The sequence below is a fragment of the Amblyomma americanum genome, chromosome 2 (genome assembly GCF_052857255.1).
Source record: "Amblyomma americanum isolate KBUSLIRL-KWMA chromosome 2, ASM5285725v1, whole genome shotgun sequence".
Classification (NCBI taxonomy): domain Eukaryota; kingdom Metazoa; phylum Arthropoda; class Arachnida; order Ixodida; family Ixodidae; genus Amblyomma; species Amblyomma americanum.
Window position 1 is genome coordinate 93,525,994 of NC_135498.1, and position 18,577 is coordinate 93,544,570.

Consider the following 18,577-nt stretch of genomic DNA (forward strand, 5'->3'; position numbering starts at 1 on the left):
TGTGTTAGTGAACTCTTTAATCGTGCTTTCGAAAAGATTGCAGCTTTCGCTGCAAAAACGGAAACGATCGAGTTCCGTCGGCAGCGCTACATGTGGACGCGCATTACACGTGATGCGCTAGAAATGCGATACGCTAATCGGCTACTGATCCGGAGTGCCCGGGTTCGAACCCGACCTCTGCGGCCGCGTTTTCGATGGAGGCGAAACGCAAAGGCGCCCGTGTGCTGTGCGATGTCAGTGCACGTACCGTAAAAGATCCCAGGTGGTCGAAATTATTCCGGAGCCCTCTACTACGGCACCTCTAACTCTTGCTTTCTTCTTTCACTCCCTCCTTTATCCGTTCCCTTACGGCGCGGTTCAGGTGTCCAACGATATACGAGACAGATACTGCTCCATTTCCTTTCCGCAAAAACATTATTTTTTTCCATTCTGCCTGCTATCCTTTATTTCTGCTGCCCTAGGTCAGGTGCTTCAGTATCGATGGCAGATTCCGGGGCTAGCAAAAAATCGTTTCCTTCCTTTTTATTATTATCTTAATAAAACCACTTACTACTACAACAATTTTCAAACCCAAAAGGCATGCATGTTCTGTACGATGTCAGTGCATCCCCAGGTAGCCGAAATTATTCCGGAGGAGACCACTACTGCACTTAATTCTTTCTTCTTCCATTCCCTCCTTTATCACTTCCCTTATGGTGAGGTTCCGGTGTCCACCGAGATATGTAACACAGTTCCTGGGTCACTCCCTTTCCTTAAAACCAGTTTTCAATTTTCAATAAGAGTGAAGGAGCCTCCTGGGCAAGCACAGCTCTGTGTCCATCGAAATTAATCTTGTGGTCGCATGCATATGCCTCGCAGTGTTCGGCCATCCTGCTAGCAAATGAACAGGGATCGAAGCGCAGTGGCAGAAGCAGCACAAAGCGAATGCCAGACAAATGAACAGGGATCCCTGTTCACTTAATACGCGTAGCTGGACACTGATCAAGAATACGTTTTGTTTTAAAACCGCTAGTGCATTTTATAACACGAGAAAGACGGATAAAACACGATTTGAATGGCGGCGCAACAGGCGGCCAGCCGAGTTTCGACATCTTGATGCTTTGCGCGGCCGCGGTTTTGACGCGCTTGTATTTAAAAGTGTGAAACAGCAGATGATAAGTGCTCCTCGTATGAAGTTCATACCACGGACGCGACACCAATTGGCGACGAGGAAAACGCCTGCTGCTTGCTAATGTTGAGCCTCTACGTTAGCAGATGCCATGCCAGACACTCAACGTGCCAATTCAGACACTGGGCTGCATAACCAGCGCTACGAGGACTATTACTACACAATTGAAATATGTCTGTACGTACCAAACTCTGCTCATGAGCTGTGACGGTGGCTCGGCGATGACAACTGCCTTGCTTAATTCAGATGCTGCCAACTCCTCGGCACCGCATGCTATGTGGGGTTGAGGTCGCTGAAATGCAGGCCGCAATAATTTGCGAGAACTTCGTTGTCGGGGTCAGGAACGGGACCCATCGTAACGCTGGTGCAAACTTAAAGTGACAGCAGTGGCGTCTGATAGAGGGCTTCAATGTCCGGACAGCGGTAGTTTTCATTTTGGCTGCTGCTAGGCTGCACCACCGGCCACCAGCAATCATGGAGTTCATGTTTACGTCACTCCTCGGGTAAATATTTCGTCACCAGAGTACCCCAAGTTTGACTCAGAGCGCCGGGAAAAAAATTTTTAACTCTAATTAATCTCTTGAAAATAAATGCATCTTAAGCTGCCAGACATGCGACAACAGCCATGAAATGCCGAACTACTGGATTTTGCCATAAAAAAATTTGATAAGAGTTGTCCCCAGTGTTTCGGTAGTCCAGTGTGCCAAGTGCTCAAGAAAAATTTCCCCTCAACAATCTAAAAGCAATAAAATAAGCATACAGCACTTAGCGAACTTAAATATCAGTTTATTCCCTGTAAAACAAAAATAGCGTGGGCATTCATATTTAATGTAGAGCGCACGGTAGAAAAATGGCAGCTCCAAGTGTCAGCAACTACCTCCAACAGCACTCAGAGGCACGGCTCTGCACCCACAAACACCTGGATGCACCATCACTTGTAGAGAGTCTGAAAAGTGAAAAGAAAACAAAACGATTAATAATGCACATGCTGTTAACATTAGTCAATTAAGGCCGAATGGAACCACAGCATGTAGTTAAGGCAGCTGCAGATTAAAAAACACTGAACAAACCCAGTGCTCAAATAGAAGTTCTAGCGCTAGTTTCCTTTCGTTTTCTCTAGCTTAAAAATCTGTGCAGTTGCTTTCAATGTGACCTGCATTGTGCAAGTGATGAATTTAATTTGACATAATACACGCTACCAAACAAGCACAGATATTACAAGAAACCTTTTTTTTTTATCATATTGTTACGTGACGGCCAGCCGAAGAATGAGACGAGATGATTGATGGCAATGAGAATATTTAATGGCCGCTGGCCTAGCGCGAGCGCTCCGTGTCGGGCCACTGCCAACTTTGTCTTCTTCGTCACAATATATAAGCTAAGCTGAACATGGGCCCCTACTGTACACTATAGGTTTTGCAGGTCCCACTAGGTATGACGGCACACTAATAAATATACAGTACACCACTTAAATTTGAACTGGCTGAGATAGCAGAAACTCCCTTTTTTTGCAATTGTCTAAAACATTGCATTCAACTACTGCTGCCTTCCTGCCAACACCAGCATGGCCAGAAGCCAAACACCACTTTGGCAGCACAAACACATTCTTATCATTGCCAAGAAAGATGGCCAACTACTGTTCCTCATGCAAAGAATTCGCCTGCTCATCAGTTCCTGGAAACTCTGCACTCCTTCCAGTGAAGTCTTGAAACTCCAGCAGGTTACTGTAGTCTCAGCAGCAAGATGGTGAAGAGTTAAGCACAGCGTTTTGCGCCCACCTGTTTGACAAACCGGGGCAGGGCCAGAGCCGCCTGGTGCACCTCCGGAGAGTAGTAGCGAATCTTCATGCTCCGCAGCTGCTCCTCTGTGAACTTGTGCACTGGGTTGCGGAAGTCTGTGTCCTGCACAGGCACAATGGATTTTGAAGGGGTAGCAAGATACCATTTCCAATTTTTCTGCCTAGAATGACAAGTTCGTGCTAATTGCGGAAGCACCCCTGATGCCCTTTCTCCTGTGTGCTTTCAAACTTCCCAAAGAGCCCCAGTGTATCCTTTATGCACCCCAATCATTCTCATCTAAACCAATTTTATGGGACCTTGCAGGATACATTCCTCTCAACTAGTTTTTAGGAGCTGCATTGTAAAAATGCTGTTACAGATTCATGCATGCACTGAGGCTGTATTTATTTATTTATTCATTTGAAAATACTGCAGCCCCATTCTAGAGGTTATAGCAGGAGTGGTTACATAATATGCGGCACAATTCCACGCATAAAAGGGTACATGACAAGGATTACAAATATAAACGCTGCATACAACACCATACAATGCTACGACTCAACTGCCGACGCAAAATCTGAAATTGATAATGCACGAATATTGCCATGCAAAGAGTTCCAACTCTCCACGGTACGCGGAAAAAAGCTGTATTTGAAAACGTTAGTACGGCCAAAAAAAGGTTGGATATTAAGATTGTGATGGCTCCTGGTTGCGGATGGCTTTGGAAACGAGATATGCTTACCATCTGAAAGCCAATTAGCAGAATGCACTATTGAGTGAAGAAGTTTTAAGAACTCAGCTTTCCGGCGGGATGCGAGCGGACTTAAGTTTAGGGAAGACATCGCAGATGAGGGTGAAAAATGAATGTCGTAGTGGCGGAAAATAAATCTCACTGCAAGGAAGGAAGCTGCAAAGAAGAAAACATTATAGTGCTGCAGCCTCCAGAGAGTTAAGTCAGTGTGGTTAATGGACTGGCGTTCTAAACTAATGACTATGTCAGTCCTGTGAACGCAGTTTTGTTAAGACATATAAAACCAGAAAAGTGAAAGGTAGGTAGCAATGCCATGGTCAAAATTCAGCACCAAGTCCCTTTGATGTACTGGCAAAAAGCCAAGCACTGATGTGACAGGACAAGAAAAATGAATCCTGCAATCTACAGTAAGCATCTCAACAATGCTGAACTTCAGTTTCATTGACCCGATATACGTGCATGATTTTCCCCATGACACAAGAGGTAAACGTGGGCAGAATTCTGCTTGATGCAAGTTAACCTACTGTCTGGTGTTTTTGCCCATCACACTGTGTTATGTTCAGATCAATGGCTCATTAATTTCCTCCCTCTTGCAAAACAAAAAGAGGGCCGTCACACTCACGGGTGATGTGGAGCAGAGCAGGAAGCCAATCTGCCCACTGGGGTAGGTGGGTGTGTAGATGGAGGCGTAGTTGACCACTGGGAACAGGCTCCGACACATGTCCATCATCTCCTCAATCAGCTTCAGGTCAAACCACATGGATTCACCTGCAGTGGCAAAAGGAACGAGGCAGAAAGTCAATAATAATAATGCCGAGGAATGGCGCTACTTGAGGCTCATAAAAAATGCCAACTACTGAGCGCAGCTTCACGTCCCAGACAACAGGATTCATGGGCTGGGGCATTTTCTGCACTAGACTTTGTACACAGCGTTAAAAAGGTGGCACAAGGCAGTACAGCCTAATTCTAGTTATGCCAACCACTTCACGCATATTACCAGCCCTGAAAAATTCCATCTCTATCGAGTAAGAGATGAGAACTGTACCGCCAATCAAAGGGACCTCAACACACAATATAAGCATCCCTTACAGGTGCCTTTCAAAAGCAGTTCACACAGCGAGAAGGTACTCAAACGACTTCATCACGTATGCAGAGGATACAGTGTCGCCAGTTCAAACTGCATTCTGCTTGGCAGCAATCTTCGGGCCAACATGTGTGCAAGTACCTGTCGAATCCCAAGTAATAACTGATGGCAATATACAATCGCTGGATAGCTGCATTCATTTGCATGGACGGCAGTGACCTGGTTGTGAGCTCTAATCCTTTAATGGTGAGTGAGGGTCGAAAAATGTGATATTAATAAAAAAAAACATTTCTATATTTTTGTTACACAAGGTTCATAACCTATTAATGATTCAAGACAAAATATAAAAATTCTGGTTATGTTTAATGGCATAAAGACATGGCATCCCTGAAAATTTCTTCAAATTCAGCGCAGTGGTTCAAAAGTTGACCCTTGAGCCCCGCATGCCCCCTTAAATGCACTTTGTACACAATTGCATACATTGCGAAATCAAGGCTTTTTTTGAGTCTGTACAACAGCTAGCAGTGATTGCTTTATTTCAGATGAATTTAGCACCCTTATATCCCAAAATAGGGTGCTTTCTTAAAGAACTAGTGAATGGAGTACGAAAAATCACAAAAACTTGAGCCCGGTATCATGTCCTCTGCCACTCTGACGCAAACAGGTTTTGTCAGCTGGAATAATATTTTTTTTCTGTGTTTATAGCGTCATGCGCATCTTTAAAATAAACATGAATCCCCTGATCCTTCACATACTCACTCGAAAAATCCTGGTGTTTCGATATTATGATTTCCAGCCACTGTGACAGTTCACATGATATTTTGTACACGCTTGCAAAAAACAATTATCATTGATGTTTTTCACTGCAAACCAGACTAATTTTCTTTCTGTATAAACTATCTAGGTTGTAAAGTAACATTTCTGGATACATACAGTGAGCGGCACATGAAAGGGATAACACAGCACCTAATTCTATCGTCAAACTGTTTCGAGCATCGCTCAGCACAGAACCTGAAGTTCGAAAGCCCGACAGAGGATGTGAAGGTACCGCATGATCGACATGCTTAGCGTGGAAAATTATTGCCTTCATTGCAGTGTAGGATGCAAGCATGAGACCTTGTTCCTTCGTAAGATGAATGCCAGCAGAAAGATGCACACTGAAACAAACAGCTGCCAGGCATGCACATAGCACATGTGTGCGCACACGCACTACTGGCTAGCAGATAATGCTATGGCCCATCCACACTAAGGGGGGGTCAATATCACACTGGCTGCTGCAAGTCTGGTCAAACACAAACAGCAGCATAACACACAGTTTTATTTCCAAGCATGCTCATCTGGTGTGCGGCAGCCAGAGCTTAAGTGATGTCATACAAGTGCTTTGAAAACATAGCTAAGAAAGTATCCTCATCTAAAGTTAGCCTGCAGAACTGGACGGACGAGCTGTGCCTAACAGCTCACGCTTATGAAGAAAGTGGATACCAAAACCAAGGAGCACAGGGGAATGTTTCTTCTTTTTTTTTTTACTTGTGGTGTCCTTAAGGGTAACGGAGTGGATTGCAAGTGAGGGCAAGCGTAACAAGGGGCGGCAGAAGTTTTGGTGGGCGGATGAGATTAAGAAGCTTGCGGGGGTATGGTGACCGCAGCTGGTGAGGCCTTTGCCCTGCAGTGGGTGTAGTCAGGCTGATGATGATGATGTTCTCAACGGGAAATTAATAATGTAATAATTTAAGGCTGAAGGAAAAGATATTTTGTTAGAAAGTGGAAGAAAAAGCAACCACATGCTGCCGGTGGGATCCGAACCCACAACCTCCGAATGCCTAGCTCATGCTAGGCACATATCTCAGGTGCTGTGGCAAGTCATGTGTGCAACACTAACACTACTGCACATGCTGTGTATGCAAACATCTAGAGAACAGCCATACCGCAGGCTGAAGAGGGAGGTGAGCAGCAACCCCCGTACTACCAATCACTCATCAGCCCAATTTGCCCATAAAAGCTGGTCAGAAGCAGAAGGACATGTGCTGCTTTACCTTGAGAGCAGAGTATGCCACCTGGCTTGAGAATCCTCTTGAGACCTTCGTAGTAGGGCTTCTGGAACAGAGCTTCTGCTGGCCCTAGACAGAAGATCGAACACAGAAAGTTACTGAGGAAAAGATGAACAGCAGTAGTTAACTTTTAACCGATTTATTGAAGATGAAAAGTCTGAAGACTGCAAAAGGCAACAATTCCCCAAGAAAGACCTTTAACTACTTTATCAACTGCTAGCACTGATATTCCTCACCACCATTCATGGCATTATATCGATTTTCGTTGTGTCATTTAAAATTTTAGACAGAATGCCATGCCTGCTCAGCGTCATAGAAAGATTAAGGCACAGCGTACATTGATGAATCATGATCCAAGGAACAGCAGCACTACACACGCTGCTGCAACAGCCATGACAGACCGTGCTACCTTTCATCTTCCAGCCCACTTATCAATGCTGAAAGGAAAGATGATGCCTAAAAAAAATGTAAATTAGAAAGCAGCATGCGCTAAGGAACGTGTTTTAGCATAGGGACCACTCGGGTAATTATGAAGAGGTCCCCCAAGATCTCTTCAGAATATGGGCCACTCCAGCAAGATGCATACTAGCGACACCCACAGTAAATAGAAAACTCCAATTTTCTGCTGTTAGCAAAATTTTGCAGGCTGGTGAATGAGCAAAAAAACAAATCCAGTACACAGATGTTGCACAGGCAAGCTTTTCCTTGTAGTCTGAAGATGGAATTGCTCCACTCTGCATCCTAAATGGCTCAAGCACCAGGAGATGTGAGAATGAGTAGATATGCTGCATACCAAGCACGCAATGGCTTGCTCTCACTTTTGCTTAGCTACACAAGCTGTCATGATAACAGTGATGATGATAATGACAGTAAGCACTGCTGCAGCGGTAGTGTCCCCATAGCAAGAGTACAACAAACGCATTAAGAACTGGACTTCCACTCTTCAGGCAGAAGGGTTCCGTGCGTGTGGATGTCTGGGGCAATCCTGCTCCACGTAGCCCAGCAGCAACGTCTTCCGCAAGCAAGTCCTGCCTAGCCTCGGGTGTCCTATCTGACCTCGCATGTTCGCCAAACATTTGGCCATACACTTGCCGGTGAATGCAACGTTCACAATTCCCTGCCACAGTCTTGCCGAGGAACTTGTCATGCTAGACAATGTCAATGCTACTTGGGGCAGCCCAAGCCACATTCCTTTGTTATCAAAGACACAGCCAGCTCTGGTCGGCTTGCCCAGCACTTAACCTCAGTGTGGAGCACCAGCTTGCCTATCAACAGCAGAAACAAATGGTACCTTTGTTTACAATCCATAAAGACCAGCAGCTTAAAGGTGGTGGTCAAGGAGAATAATCTCACCGATGGGATCAGAGGAGTCTGTAATGACAACGTCAAACTTGCGCGTGGTCTCCTTGATGAACTGGAAGCCATCTCCAATCTTGAGCTCCAACTTTGGGCTGTTGAAACCCTCAGCCATGAAGGGAAGATACTTCTTGGAGACCTCCACAACTTTCTGCAGACATAAAAGCGTAACATTACATATCCTGATCCAAGATTTAAATGCCGCCATTAAATTCTTTTAAGGCACCAGACAAAGTGGAGAATAACTAGGCCTTGTTTGCTGGTGCAGATAAGGCAGAAATGCACTAAACAAATGACAGTATAAGGGACAATAGAAAGCCAAAGCTCAGTTTGAAATGAAGCTGTTTATAATGGTGCATCGAGGTAGGAGCTTACTTTCTGGAAAAAAAGTTTGAATAGCAGATAAAAACAGCAAATTAGTGATCTGTCTTAAAGAATATATGTTTTATCCTAATAAAATGTTAAGATGTACTTTTATTTTCAGAAACTGCGCTAAATATGGATCAGACAATAGCAGTCATAGCTTTTAAAACAGCGAATCACAAGGCAATTTGGTCTCATAGTTATATATATAAAGACTTGACCAGTGCAATGAACTAAAATAGGTATGTCATGAAGTGCCACTGTATATTACTGGAATGAGTGAAAACAATGGTTTTCAAATAGACATCTTATGAGCAGAAATGCAGCAATAACAAAAATTATTGCATGATTTTACTTATTGAGGTTCATTGCATAGCTAGACAGATATTGAATAAGTTGATGTAGTTTCATGCAAATATCTTTCAAAGAAATAAAGTTAGGCCTGTTTGTGTAAGAAGGAAAATAAAAAAAAAGCTTTGAAGGGAACAAAAAAAAAAAGGGAACAGCTACAAACACCATGAAGAAATGTCCAGGAGGGTTAAAATTGATATATATATATCAGCTCCTCCTTCATCTTCTATTTACTTGCTTTTGGTCATGTGGCAGCTTACTTTTATTTTCTCATTGTTTCTGTGACATCAATAGACTGACGAGAGGATTTCCACATATGCTGTAGGTCACCTGTCAGGCCCTGTTCAGTGTGTGTGCGGACCAATTTTTATCCCAGTACTGTTTTTGAAATGACATACAACATCATACAAATACAAACCAACCTACTGTGTAGGTAGGCTGACGTAACCAATGTGTTTCAAACGTCTGTCAGCCTTATCAAAAATAATAAAAAATAGACAGATGTTAAACAATTATTAATCTAAACTGAAAGATTAAAAAGAAAGGATAACCGATACAAAAAGTGGGAAATTATTTTGCTGGCAAACTTTCAGTTTAGCGAGGTGTACAAGGGGTTACAACTTTAGCTGCATTTTTGAAACAGTGTTAAATGGAAACATAATTTTTGCTGTAATTTTTTCAGGAATTAATGGGTATTTTGACGAAACAAAACTAAAAAAAATAATTAAGAACATACTCTTAAATACAGTTTTCAAAGTAACCTCACACTTTTTTTATTTATTTATTTCAATTTCAAATACTTTCCAGGCCTGAAGGCATTACAGAAAGGAGTGGTATTGGTGAATAACAAACAGTGCATATTATACAATATTATTTTACAAAGCGGCAGAAAATACAGTGGTCTTGAAATTGTTAATGTCAGAAATGGCAGCGATGGAGGGAGGAAGGTTGTTCCAGTCAGCGCTAGTTTTGGGAATAAATGAACTATGACACACTTTTGTTCTGAAAAATGGGACAGCAACTTTAAACATGTGGTCAGAACGGGAGGATATGTATGATGGGCGAGCAAAAAGATTATCCTTTAACACAGGGTTGTGATGATACATTCTATGAAAAAGACAAAGTCAAAAGCATTTACGGTGCGAAGAAAGGTCCGGCAGGGCAAGGGTGCTTTTAATGGAAGTAATGCTGGCGTGACGGGAATAGTTAGATAAGATGAAACGTGCTGCGCCATTTTGAATGGAATCAAGTGTGTTTATTGGTGTGATTTGACTGGGATCCCATACTGCGCATGCATATTCTACCTTTGGCCGCACTAATGTTTTGCAGAGTTGTTAGTTTTATCGGCAGAAGCGCGGCAAAGAAATTTCGACGCAAGTACCCAAGAACCCGGTTAGCATTATTAGTGACGTGTTCGATGTGCATACGCCATGATAGATTACACTTCTCATGCATTTTGAGGAATCTTTGAGACCAGTTTTCTCAGCAACTACACCACCCAGCACGAGGTTAGTTTCATTTTAATTTCCATTTTTTTCTTGTTTTAACTTAGAGAGAATTGCTTTGTAGCAAATATTCACATTTCCGCAATATTTGTATTTTTCTCCCAAATAAAACTCTCCCAGAAAGAAATCTGCTGCGCTGATGTGGACCATTCTAGTTCACAAGCTCCGCATTTCTGCTCCGCAGTGGCTACTAAGCTTCTGCTTAGTAGCCACTGGCCATGCAGTCAGTGCCAGTGTCACAGTTTTACTCCTCTTTACATATCAATTTGCTTCTGTAGCATCCTTTGCTATTTCTACACCTCTGTCAGTAAAGAACTTCTCGACGATGGTCCTATCTCAAGAAACTGTATCAAACCAAAAACAAATCTTTTTTTCATGCTCACCACAAAGATGGGGGGATGCGAGAAAAAAGCTGATGTTTTAAGCAGTTTGATGAGTTCCCATCCCCCATTAAGTACAACGACAGGAGTGGCATAAACTGTGGAAAGTACTGCAGTTGAACCTCGTTATAATGAAGCTAAAGGGGCCCAGCAATTACTTCGATACAATCGTAGCTTCAATATAGCCCGTGGTGACCAAGCTTCCAAAGAGAATCATGATTTCTTCATTATATCCAATATTTCGTTATAAAGCATTTCATTATAACGAGGTTCAACTGCATGTGCAAAAACAATTTTTGAATTATACAACAGATAGATATCCACAATGCTTTGGGATGTCACCAGGACTATCACAGGATTGGTTAACTCGGGCCATGCTGCCACCAGTGAATGCGAGCGCTGCATAGACTGTGATTCGGAGATTTCCTTCGAATACACTTCATTGGTTCGTGCTCCTAGACAACATGGTTAAAGGACTCGTTGGCATTTCAGATTCGTCAGTGGAGACACTCCTTGAGAAGCTGCGGCTGTGATAGTTGCTAGAGAACAGAATTCATGGTATGAAGAACTGATTTGGATGCATATTTGCACATAAACCATGCACACCTTTTCCAAGTTTCCAACCATAACCAAAAGAAAAGTTTTAAAATAACCATTCAGGTGTGAAGATATCGCACACCTGACACGAGGTAGGAAAAGTGCAGAGTAAAACGTGTCAGAGTTCAGCAAAACATATAATGCACCGTTCTCCCATTGTCCGACTACTGTATTTCAGCACAGGCGAAGGTCTGGTAAGGCGTGTGGTACGCGAGGTGGCAGATGACGAGTGCTTGCATGATGTGCAGTGCATCCGTCTCTTGACGAACGCATATGAGTGTTATCATGTGCTTAACCAGCATGAGCTATTTGTGGAGGAGGTACATCATGTGAGTGGTTCTGCCATGGAAGTGGAGGCCCAGGACATGGAGATGATCCATTTGTGGTACTGGTATCCCTTTCAGGTGGATGGAAATCGCAGGGAGCCTACCCAATCGTCAGTGCTGCTTGCGGACCATACGGAGTTCTGAATTTTCTGCCGCACAGGTCAGGCCTCTGGCAGTCCTCTGAACCATATCCATGGCTTCCTGGAGCCCTCCGTGACTCAAATCATAACGTCCTCCGCATGCAAGGCATGATGAATGTAAGGAATGCGGTCAAGGAGCGGCAGTAGCCTTGCCATAGCGACACTGAACAGAGTTGGAAAGAGCACCATTCCTCGTGGCGCTCCTCGACCCACCAAGGTGATCGCGTTCGAGCGGACATTCCCTAGGCAGTGGTGGCGGTGCGGTCTTTGAGGAAGGCGCCAATGTAGCTGTAAGTTCATGCTCCACAGTGGGAAGAGGTGAGGTTCCAAAGGATCAAGTTGTGGGATATGTTGTCGAATGACATCATCTTTTTCACTCGCAGAAATGCGAATGCAAGCTCCCAAAAAAGCTAGCTATGCCCACTCTCACCACATTGTTTAAAAAAAAAAACAAGCTATTCTAGCTCTAACAAAGGCCGGAAAATCATATGGGTCACTGAACAATGTTAGGAAAGTTTTCACGTTTCATACTAATAGAAAACCAAACATCAAACTTTTTTCATTGTTTTACTTCATGTATGTCCTTAAATCCCAATTGCCAGCATACAAAACAGACAAATGGTCCCTGGCATGACGACAATTCTGCTCCTGACACCAGAAGCGCCGTAGCCCAGTTCGATATTGTTCGCTGCCACGCACCTGATCACAAAGGCAATCAGTAAGATCTAGGTGAAAAACTGAACGTTGCTAGACCCTACATGTTCACTGACAAACTAGGTTGGTACACTTCAAAAAAGCTACAATACATACACCAGTCACTGACAGCAATGTTGCATTACCTCGTCGATCTCGCACTGCGTGACCGAAACAACGCTGGGGTGCTTGACGACTTCCCGTGCCACGCCACCATCACCCCCGCCAATGATCAGCACCTGCATAGAGCTCGGGTCACAATACAGTCCTGCAGTACATTTGCTCTGACCTACAACAAGCATGCATGCGAGACTCACTGAAGCATATTCATTAAATGCTTACAATGCAGGGAATAAGTTCAGTCCACAGACAAAATACAAAAAAGAAACTAAGTTATTACCCCACAGGCAAAACCACAAAACCCAACTGAAAGCATTCAGCTTGCTGCTGCAAACTAACAGTCCACATGTATACAGGTCCACTACAGGTAAGCTCGCCAGAAACTAATAACTCCGAGCACTCGACAATACGGTCAGAAACAGTGCAGCACCAGGCAGTCATGACAGTGATACCCTATAGTATAGGGAACCTCCGGAGCTTTTTTTTTTTTTTCAAGGTTCACGTATCTTAACGAAACTTTTATCTTGGTTCTTCTCTCTGTCCTGATCATTTCTGCCAAATTGTGCAGGAACGCTGTGTTTTTGCTTCTGTGCAAACCAACTCTAATGTTGGCCATTTCAATGACCACTACTGCCTGCTCACTTAACAAAAAGTTGTAAGGCATGTATCTAGCAATTTCAGGCATTTCATGGACCGGGACACCACTTGCATTCACCAGTTTGCCAGTTTAGACAGCAACATGAGTATGAAAGTTGTGCTGACAATGTCTGGGATGCCACTAGTGCGTCATTAAAGCATGAAAGGGGTACAGTAGTGCATCACATGATGCCGAATTCCGGTTCCTGTTGTTTTTTTAAATGTTTTATAGAAGATATTTCAAACAGTTGCTACTGAGTGGAGGAGGGGCTGAGAAACATAATGCAATTGCTCCAAACGTTCAGGAAACCCAAGAACAACCCTTTGGCAACAAGAAAGTATGTCTCTATTGGTCAGCATAAGTGCTTTCTCATCATTTTTCTTTTTATTTCAGTATGGCATAGAAAATCAAGGCACAACTAATACGTACTTTGCAAATGACAATCATATGCTATGATGTACTGTAACAACAAACATGAAGATCCTGTATTTCTAGGAAGCCTCCTATAAATAGATGCAACAAACAGTCTAGCTGAGCGTGAATGTGAGACCACTACAGCAACCTCTCAGCATAAGCAGAAGCTAACATCTTATCAGCCTGCAGAACGGCACAACATGCTAAGTGAGAGAAAGCAAAATGCAGACACTCACATCCTTGGGGTCTGGGTGGCAGTTGAGGGGGAGGAATGTGATCATCTCCTGGTAGGAGAACTCATCTCGCTCTGTGCACTGAATTGCATTGTCCAAGGCCAGCACAGTCCCAAACGACTTACTGAAACCACAGAAAGCACATACGTCTGAATGTAATGCATCTGGGCATGCTTCTCAGGCTGCTCTGTTTACCTAAAATCAAGTGTGTATACATAAAGCCCACCACACATTGTCATACAGTACAATAGCCGGAACATTTTCGGCTGACAGTATTTTAATTTCAAGCAATGGGCACCCCTGAAACTGCCAAGATAAACATTTCTCCAGAGCCATTCTAAGTTAGTATGTCAGACCTATCTGAGTGCCTGTTGCCATTTGCAAGCCGCCGACTATAACAAGAGCCCCTTGAAAATAGCTGGCTTGAAAATAGAGAAAGCCTTTGCATTGAGAACTCTAGATAGTTGGCACCTAAGAGTTAAAAACGACAGACTTCCAGGAAAAGTTCCACAAGGACAACCCACAGCTTAGAGTACAGACATGTTTTTTTCTCTACAGTGATGCGGAAGACGCTAATAAGCATGAATCACCATGTGGTATTTCCCTACAACTGCTAAATATTTTATAATCGTATTTTGCGGCTGTGTTTTTATGGAGGAAAAACGCTAAGGCACCAGTGTGCTGTGCGATGTCACTGCACGTTAAAGATCCCCAGGTGGTCTAAATTATTCCAGAGCCCTCCACTACGGACCTATTTGTTCCTCTCTTCTTTCACTCCATCCTTTATTCCTTTCCATACTGTGCAGTTCAGGTGTCCAAAGATATATGAGACAGATACTGTGCCCTTTCCTTTCCCCAAAAGCCAATTATTATCTGTCATGCTGTTTCGGTTTCAACAACCGAACGATGGCTGTGACATCAAAGAGTAGTTTTATGCCACGTCAGTCATCTAAAAACATCGATATAATCGCTGCTTCATCGTTTTAATTCATTACAGTGCTGAAGCCAGTCTCCCTCATGAGCCGGAATGACAATTCATGAGGAAGCAGCGATTACAATGAACTTTTTTCATGCCTCACATGGCGTATAACCTCTCTGACGTCATCGTTCGGCTCTTGAAACTGAAACCAAAACAGCACGAGAAAGAAATTTGATTATAAATTATTTAGCGGTCGCAGAAGAATACCATGTGGTAATCCATGTATAATAATGCCTTACGCATCATTACAACAAACAAGAAAACACGCACCCTAAAATTAGGTGCCTATACTCCTTTAATAGCTTGTGCCAAGTTCCTTTTTTTTTTATGCTCTTAATACTATACATCACATTCCTCAATCTCCAGCCGCAGGTCAGACATGGTTTAAGCATCTCAGATGACAACATGAACACGCAAGCTTTGCTGTACAATCGAGCCCACTTTATAATGGCCACAGTTTTAACGAACGATCACTTATTATGAACGATAGTGAAGCTACAGTTAAAACATGTATTAGGGCTATGGCACTGGGTGTCAGATAGAACGAACAACCGCAGTTGCACTACTCGGTTATAATGAACATGGAGGTACCATAAACCCACCCCTAAGTCGAAAAATACGTGCTCGTAGCCAGCGCAAAGGCCGAAGAATGTTTTCCAGCTCCCATGATCTCCACAAAGAAGTGTCGACACCCCCCCCCTAAAGAAAATTATTATAAAGGTGGCTTTGCAACTGAAGTTAACCGTCGGCCAAGTGTCTCCTCCGTCCAATAGCCCCAAGGTCAATTGGTGCGTGCATGTGTATCAACTGGGCAAAGCGTGTTAAGCAGAAGTGTGGTAAGCGCGAGATTGGGACAGCGTTGAGAACTATTGCATACAGCCAGTGATAAACCAATGACAGCAATTTGAGAAGTTTGAATGCCAGTGATGAGGTATGTATAGTGGGCCCACCAAGTCACGCGGAGTGTGTTGCCTGCGCATTCAGATCAGTGCTGCCGCGTGCAGGCAGCACGAAGGCAGCACAGGTTCTGCTCTCACATGTGCAGTGGTAGCTTCACCGCTACATCCTTGCCGAGGATCATAGATGAGGATGCTGACCTACCGCTAGTAGCCATGAACGTATCGTGTTCCTAAAACGGCTCGTCCGCAGCAAGTGCCTCTGTCAGGAACACATGACCATGCTAGAGAGCTTAAAAAACAGCTTGATAGGGTCAGCTTTGAAGAAACAGATGTCCACAACAGACTTTTTAAAGAAATAAACACCATTTTTATGCGAGCGTATTTTTTGGCTGTAATAGGGAAAGCCCACTTACTACGAACTTCGGATGTAACGAACGCAATCCGCGTAAATATCAGGTTCGTTAAAAGTGGGCTCGACTTTAGTTCCAGTGGCCTCGCCAGCTTACAAAGTTTCAACATTTCTCTCCAGCTCAGCTACCATGTGTCTTTTCACAGCAGTTTCCTGGAATCCTATGTGTGGCAGGAAATCTCGGTTACAATAAACACAAAATTTGCATAACGCACAGCAAGTAAACAGGCAACGCACTACGTGAACAAAGATGTGCATGCGTCGCACTTTTGTGCATCAAAGACCTTGTGGTGCACCGGTCTTGGGCACACGTATGTATAATGTCATACACAGACCTGTCTTTACAAGACAAAAGAACCATTACATTGTAGTTACACTTTCACAGCATAGGTGAATTTAAACAGTACCTCTTAAACACGAGGATGTCTTGAAAGTTGGAGCGCTCTTGATGAAGCACCTTTTCAACGTCCACAGAAAGCACAGGATTGTTGTTGGTGTTGACAATTTCGGTAAACCATCCCTCCTTCATAACGTTCATACCTGCAAGCGCAGCAGAAGAAGAGGTTTCAAGGCGACACTGCACGGCCACGTTCACTGACCGATGCAAGCTGATTTTTCAATGTCAAAATTCCTATACAAATACAGGCATTCACAAACACCCATCCATCCAGCTATCTCAACCCCAACAATCGTTCACGTGCCAAATGAAGACAAAGCAACAAATGTCCGAAGAGGGGGCGATCTTGCATGTGCGTTTGATCCGGACAAGCACGAAACGAAGGGCAGCTGGACAAACTCTCGCGAGCGCGAAACCCCGCGTACACGCGTGCGTCTGCATTATATATCATCAAGTCGTTTATTTTACTCAAAAGATTAGCTCAATTAGTCAAGCGGGTAGAGCGCCGGATGACCTTTTCACTTTCTTCCGGGCAGCGTCCCGTCGATACATGGAATCGTGATTACAAGGCTATCATGTCGACCACGCCTCCAGTCGCGTCATAACATTAGCAGCGGACTCGGAAGGTTTTGTACGTTTACTTCCTGGAAACGAACACCTCCCGCACTGTTCTCGAAGCTCGTTATAGGATCTGTGACGTACCGCGTCAAATAAACGCACTCTGTGCCCTGCAGTGACACGATCACGCGACTCTTACTGCCAGCGATTGGTTAGTGGGCACTCATGAGCGGCACCCGTAGTGACACCCGGACGATCGAGCGGGCGGACGCACAAAGAAGTTTTATGAGCCCACGAATGCTACGGCCAGCACACAGCTCCGCGCACCGTTTATTACGGAACAATCAGCCAGGCTGCGCGAGCCCCGTCAGTCCGCCTACTCACTGGATTAGAGTCGAGTCCGCGCGGCAGGTCGGCCGCTGCGACTGTGAGACAGGTGAGACGACGCGCTCGAGCCAATGCAACGACGAAACCGTTTGAATCGATGCCAGACGGGGAAAGCAGGTACGCCGGTGAAACCAGACCGACCGCGACGAGCACGAAACGGAAGCACGTGCTCGCCCTTTTGCTTTTGAACGTTTCCGATTGGCGATGCCAACGCCGCCGCCGGGTTGACGGAGCGCGCGCGCGCGGCGTCCGCACGCGTTCTAATGCTCAATCGCACAATGGTTGCATTATCCGGTAGTTGGTTCATGCTGGGGGTAGTACTGGTGCAAGATCATATTGAGAGAACAGCACGAAGATAGGAAGTCTTTGCCCTATGCACGTCTGCCAACGGCCCGTCTCCGAGCTGTTTTCTCGGCATGGTCTAGACACGTGCACGCGAACTCACGATCGTGAGAAATCGGGGTGCCACCCTTACGACGGATGTTGCGCTGTTGTATTAATTGCGACCATTAGTACTATAAAGAGACGTAGTTACTGACCGATTTACGGCTTCATGGGCAACAGCAGGATTGCAATTCGAGACACGTGCCCGGTCTGAACTGTACAAAGTTGGAGAGCGAATGCACGTTCCCCGCATTTCTCCGTAGTGCACGAACCTGAGCAGCCTTAATATGAACCTTAGTGAGTACAAAGCCTGCCTGCCGTTGTACGATACCTCCGTCTCTTTGTGATCGCACATTAAATTTGCTCAACACACAATAGATTGCATGCAGCGTAACGTTTGCGAATCAACTGTGCTGGAGTAACGCTTGCGAGCTGGTGCAAAAAACTTGAAGGATTACTACTGTAACAATGAACTTACGGGCCATGGTTAGTCCGGTGTGATCGGCTTGTGCCCACTTGATCCTCCGGCTGGCGGTTGTACTCGCTGGTTCGACGAGTGCGACCGTTCCGAGAGAGCGCCGCTAGTGAGTGACTGCAATGCGTGCGATCAGGCGCGATTA

General features: G+C 44.5%; 1 protein-coding gene across 2 annotated transcripts; it reads right to left on the reverse strand.

Annotated features, from left to right (window-relative positions):
• Positions 1-1,933: 1,933 nt before the first annotated feature.
• On the reverse strand, positions 1,934-18,577 carry SpdS (Spermidine Synthase). 2 transcript variants are annotated; one of them, XM_077654925.1, is made up of 9 exons: positions 18,436-18,577; positions 16,639-16,771; positions 13,948-14,068; positions 12,687-12,779; positions 8,183-8,336; positions 6,815-6,898; positions 4,320-4,465; positions 2,947-3,069; positions 1,934-2,114 (listed from the first exon to the last, which is right to left on the reverse strand). In XM_077654925.1, the coding sequence occupies exons 1-9, from the start codon at positions 18,440-18,442 to the stop codon at positions 2,100-2,102; spliced, it is 876 nt and encodes a 291-aa protein (XP_077511051.1). In that variant the 5' UTR covers positions 18,443-18,577; the 3' UTR covers positions 1,934-2,099. The 2 variants fall into 2 exon arrangements, with proteins under 2 accessions (XP_077511051.1, XP_077511052.1); XM_077654926.1 differs by lacking the exon at positions 18,436-18,577 and adding an exon at positions 17,571-17,736.

Coding starts and splice junctions, on each gene's coding strand:
- SpdS (XM_077654925.1), bottom strand. Junction 14,069..16,638: donor GACATCCTCGTGTTTAAGAG/GTACTGTTTAAA, acceptor CTGTGGTTTCAG/TAAGTCGTTTGGGACTGTGC. Junction 4,466..6,814: donor TGGCATACTCTGCTCTCAAG/GTAAAGCAGCAC, acceptor TTGCCACTGCAG/GTGAATCCATGTGGTTTGAC.